At 40.8% G+C, this 5,850-nt stretch overlaps 1 protein-coding gene across 1 annotated transcript; it reads left to right on the plus strand.

The window, feature by feature from the left end:
- Nucleotides 1-1,852: 1,852 nt before the first annotated feature.
- Nucleotides 1,853-2,974, plus strand: LOC309822074 (heterogeneous nuclear ribonucleoprotein A1-like; the record flags this gene model as incomplete). Its single annotated transcript, XM_082653734.1, is given in 2 exon segments — nucleotides 1,853-2,470; nucleotides 2,474-2,974. Coding segments are annotated over 2 exon segments (1,119 nt in total).
- Nucleotides 2,975-5,850: the final 2,876 nt, after the last annotated feature.

A 5,850-nucleotide genomic window follows, 5' to 3' on the forward strand; every position in this document is an offset into this window, starting at 1 on the left:
GATAGAAAGCCCAGAGATAAACCCACACACATATGGTCACCTTATCTTTGATAAAGGAGGTAGGAATGTACGATGGAGAAAGGACAGCCTCTTCAATAAGTGGTGCTGGGTAAACTGGACAGGTACATGTAAAAGCATGAGATTAGAACACTCCCTAACACCATACACAAAAAAAGCTCAAAATGGATTAAAGACCTAAATGTAAGGCCAGAAACTATCAAACTCTTAGAGGAAAACATAGGCAGAACACTCTATGACATAAATCACAGCAAGATCCTTTTTGACCCACCTCCTAGAGAAATGGAAATAAAAACAAAAATAAACTAATGGGACCTAATGAAACTTCAAAGCTTTTGCACAGCAAAGGAAACCATAAATAAGACCAAACGACAACCCTCAGAATGGGAGAAAATATTTGCAAATGAAGCAACTGACAAAGGATTAATCTCCAAAATTTACAAGCAGCTCATGCAGCTCAATAACAAAAAAACAAACAACCCAATCCAAAAATGGGCCAAAGACCTAAATAGACATTTCTCCAAAGAAGATATACAGATTGACAATAGACACACGAAAGAATGGTCAATGTCATTAATCATTAGAGAAATGCAAATCAAAACTACAATGAGATACCATCTCACACCAGTCAGAATGGCCATCATGAAAAAATCTACAGACAATAAACGCTGGAGAGAGTGTGGAGAAAAGGGAACACTCTTGCACTGCTGGTTGGAATGTGAATTGGTACAGCCACTATGGAGAACAGTATGGAGGTTCCTTAAAAAACTACAAATGGAACTACCATATGACCCAGCAATCCCACTACTGGGCATATACCCTGAGAAAACCATAATTCAAAGAGTCATGTACCAAAATGTTCATTGCAGCTCAATTTACAATAGCCAGGAGATGGAAGCAACCTAAGTGTCCATCATCGGATGAATGGATACAGAAGATGTGACACATATATACAATGGACTATTACTCAGCCCTAAAAAGAAATGAAATTGAGTTATCTGTAGTGAGGTGGATGGACCTAGAGTCTGTCATACAGAGTGAAGTAAGTCAGAAAGAGAAAGACAAATACCATATACTAACACATAGATATGGAGTCTAAGAAAAAAAATGTCATGAAGAACCTAGGGGTAAGACGGGAATAAAGATACAGACCTACTAGAGAATGGACTTGAGGATATGGGGAGGGGGAAGGGTAATCTGTGACAAAGTGAGAGAATGGCATGGATATATATACACTACCAAACATAAAATAGATAGCTAGCAGGAAGCAGCCGCATAGCACAGGGAGATCAGCTCAGTGCTTTGTGACCACATAGAGGGGTGGGATAGGGAGGGTGGGAGGGAGGGAGATGCAAGAGGGATGAGATATGGGAACATATGTATATGTATAACTGATTCACTTTGTTATAAAGCAGAAACTAACACACCATTGTAAAGCAATTATACTCCAATAAAGATGTTAAAAAAATAAAAGGCAGCCTACAGCTGTATTAAAAAAAAAACTCCAACTAAAATAATACTGTCTAAATGACTTGAAACTATTGATCGTATCTATAGTTCTATATAAAATAATGGACATGCACAATGCACATATGGGATAAAATTGCCATAAGTCCTATTGGACAACCTAGAATTGACTTTCAGTCCTCGCCAAGCATTCTACTAGACTAAGCCCCTAAAAGGAAAGAAAGAACTGGGGCTTTTAAGACCTGGCATCAAGGGACATGATGGATCCAGGGCAGCAATGTTACTTCTTAAAGGAATAGTGTTCTGCTTTCTGCCTGTGGATGCCACCAAGTAAACATCGTTAAAGTCTCCCCCGTCTACCGCTGTCATGTCTAAGTCAGAGTCTCCCAAAGAGTCCCAACAGCTGTGGAAGCTCTTCATCAGAGTTTTCAGCTTTGGAACAACAAGTGAGAGTCTGAGGAGCCATTTTGAGCAAAGGAGAATGCTCATAGACCATGTGGTAATGAGGGATTCAAACACCAAGCACTCCAGAGGCTTTGGGTTTGTCACATATGCCATTGTGAAGGAGGTAGATGCAACCATGAATGCAAGGCCACACAAGGTGGATGGAAGAGTTGTGGAACCAAAGAGTGCCATCTCAAGAGAAGATTCTCAAAGACCTTGTGCCCACTTAACAGTGAAAAAGATTTTTGCTGGTGGCATTAAAGAAGACACTGAAGAACAACACCTAAGAGATTATTTTGAACATTTGGGAAAAATTGAAGTGATTGAAATCATGACAGACCAAGGCAGTGGCAAAAAGAGAAGATTTGCTTTCATAACTTTTGATGACCATGACTCTATAGACAAGATTGTCATTCAGAAATACCGCACAGTGAATGGCCATAACTGTGAAGTAAGGAAAGCCCTTTCAAAGCAAGAGATGGCTAGTGCTTCATCTAGCCAAAGAGGTCGAAGTGGTTCTGGAAACTTTGGTGGTGTTCACTGAGGTGATTTTGGTGGGAATGACAACTTTGGTTGTGAAGGAGACTTCGGTGGTCAAGGTGGCTTTGGTGGCAGCTGTGATGAAGGTGGATATGGTGGCAGTGGGGATGGCTATAATGGATTTGGTAATGATGGTGGTTATAGAGGAGGTGGCCCTGGTTACTCTGGAGGAAACAGAGGCTATGGAAGTGATGGACAGGGTTATGGAAACCAGGGCAGTGGCTATGGAAGGAGCAGAGGCTATGACAGCTATAACAATGGAGGAGGCAGAGACAGCTTTGGTAGTGGTAGTGGAAGTAATTTTGGAGGTGTCAGAAGCTACAATGATTTTGGCAATTACAACAATCAATCTTCAAATTTTGGACCCATGAAAGGAGGAAACTTTGGAAGCAGAGGTTCTGGCCCCTATGGTGGTGGAGACCAATACTTTGCCAAACCACAAAACCAAGGCGGCTATTGCAGTTCCAGCAGCAGCAGCAGCTATGGGAGTGGCAGAAGGTTTTAATTACTGCCAGGAAACAAAGCTTAGCAGGAGAGGAGAGCCAAGAAGTGACAAGGAAGCCACAGGTTGCAACAGATTTGTGAACTCAGCCAAGCACAGTGGTGGCAGGGCCTAGCTGATACAAGGAAGACATGCTTTAGACAATACTCATGTGTATGGGTAAAAACACCTCAAGAACTGTATTTGTGACTAATTGTATAACAGGTTATTTTAGTTTCTGTTCTGGGGAAAGTGTACAGCATTCCAACACAGGGTTTTAGTGTAGTTTTTTTTTGTTTTTTTGTGTTTTTTTGCATCCATGCTGTTGATTGCTAAATGTAATAGTCTGATCATGATGCTGAATAAATATCTTAAAAAAAAAAACAAACTTGTGGAAATCCAGATATACCTGATCCCCTGTCTTAAATTCCCTTTTTTCTCCCTTCACCACATTCACTCATACTTGTCTGACGATGCTGAGTTCAGATGTCACCTTCCTTTTCCACCCCTACATCCTCAGCATGGGAGGGGTGCCCTTTACCTACACTCTCACACACACACACCTACGCTCAGCCCCATCTTCACACATGTCACATTGAGCTGTGACTGTTGACTTGCCTGCCTTTTCCACCTGATGTCAGACCATCCAGTTTATTCATTTCTGCATCCCTAATGCAAGGCTTTGGTATAAAAAGGAGAGATGCATTGAGGTAATGACCAACCCTACAAGGACCACAGTGTCTGCCAACTGTGTGAGGAAGACCTCCATCAACGTCATCCAGGTTAAATGAAGGACATCTTGAGCCATGATACCACTATGCTAAGCCTGGCACCATACCTGACAAGTGGTAGGTTTTAAATCAAGTTTTCTTGACTACATGAACAAATATTTGAACAAACAGATGAATGAACGAACAGCTGAACAAAGGGATGAATTAATGGTTTTCACTGAATCTCTGGCTTTACCATGAAGCCTGTCAAAAAAGGAGATAAGACGTTACTTTAGATAAAGCACCAGTTGGAAAACACTGGCATAGATTAGTAAAAATCGATGAATCCAAGTCCCTCAGAATAACATAAATAAGATGAAAAAAAGAGAGAAAAATGTATATGCTTGGGGAAGGTAGTTTCTATGTAATGCCAAATGTATGCATGAAAATGCCTTTTCCATCCCCTAAAGAAGACCATTTTGGTATTTGAACTTCTCTTTACAGAGAGATCAGTGACCCCTGTATTGGTGTGTTATATGAACATTGCAGTTAATATATGGAATTTGTGCTGAGCATGGACAGTGCTTCAAAATAACATGTGTATGGGGGAAGTGGGCAATTTGGTTCATGCTACATAAAAAATAATAATAAAAATAAAGGAAACAATGAGGATTTTGAGTCCCATCTCAAAAAGCTTGCAGGTACATTTACGATTGACACCCATATGACACTGATGGGGTACATCACTCCAATTATATGATAAAAGTCTTTATTCTTCTCAAAGCAATTAAGAAAAAATGTCACAATAAACAAATGCTTCAGTGGGCTAAAACTCTATTTGAACCACTTTTTCTTTTTTAAAAACTCAGAATTCACTCATCAGATCTAGAAAAAAAATCCATCTATAAAATTGGCAAACATCTTGGAAATGCACCTCCCTTCTGAAACCTGTTTGCTGAAAGGAGAACAAGGGAACATAATTGTCTGGCTAAAAAATCCCCTTAACAAAGATGATTGGAAAGTTTTTCTGTATTTCCTAAACCATTTCTCCTCCAGTTGGGTTTTGGCCAACCTTGGATCTATAAAAGTTGACTGTTGGCTTTTTAATCATTTTATGACTCAGGGTTGCAGTAAACATATTTTTTGCGTGCAGTCTTTATATTTGTTCATTTATTCATTGACTCAGAAAATGTTGTTTTCCGATTTTTCTATGTTCCAGTCACTGTGCTGGACACTTAAGAGGCTATGGTGAGCAAAACTGATGTTTTTCTAGCCATAATGAATCTTATAGTGGGGGAAAGGGGATGGTGATATAAAATATAATCACACAATTGACTAATGAATAACCATCATGACAGGCTGCAGAGTTCAGCATCAAAGTATAACAAGGGGTCTTAGCTAATTGGCCAGCCTGGGTTCACTCCTCTGAGAAGTTATATATTTGTTGGGATCTAAAGCATTAATAGTTTCAATAGGCAACAAAGTGTTGAGAGAGTGTTACAGGTGGGGGGGGGGCGCGTGTGTGAATGCCCCTGGAGAAGAAGTTTTATCATATTCTTTCATCTGTGTCTACATGCACCAAATAGTTTTTGAGCACCAACTACTTTCCCAGCTCAGTTCTGTTTCAGCCTTCAGGGGCCATAAACCAATGGGGGAGAGAGGGGCTGGGATCTGTCTCAGGCCTAAGGAGCATCACAGTCTAGCAAAGGAGACCAAGAAACAGGGCAGAGTTCCAGTCTCAGGGACATGATTTCTATCCTTTTGGAACTTAAGGGGCAGTGCTGGCTGTAAACAGAGACTAGAAAAGTCGAGAAGCTTAACAGGATCCTGTCTCTGAACTTGGTGACACAGTGCCAGCCAGTTCCCACTTGCCAGAGGTGTCAGCCCCATAGTACCCCTGTTTTATGGAGGGGCTGCTTGGGGTTCTCACTGAGCAGACTCTTAGGTCTACCTCTAATATGTTCCCGTGAAGCAACTTAGTTAAGCTCCCAGCTGCATATACGCAAGGTGTCCCGAAGCAGAGAATGAGTCTATCCCAGCTTGACTGGCCCTCGTTTATGTGCAAAGAAACCCCAAGGATCTGGAATAACAAAAGTCTCTGCTAAGAGACTCTTAAGTATCAAAGTGGTCTCCTGCTGCAGTGAGACTGTTACCTCCTTGACTATTCCTTAGATTTATTTTTTAAATTTT

The sequence above is a fragment of the Grampus griseus genome (assembly GCF_964374135.1).
Source record: "Grampus griseus genome assembly, chromosome: 4".
Classification (NCBI taxonomy): Eukaryota; Metazoa; Chordata; class Mammalia; order Artiodactyla; family Delphinidae; genus Grampus; species Grampus griseus.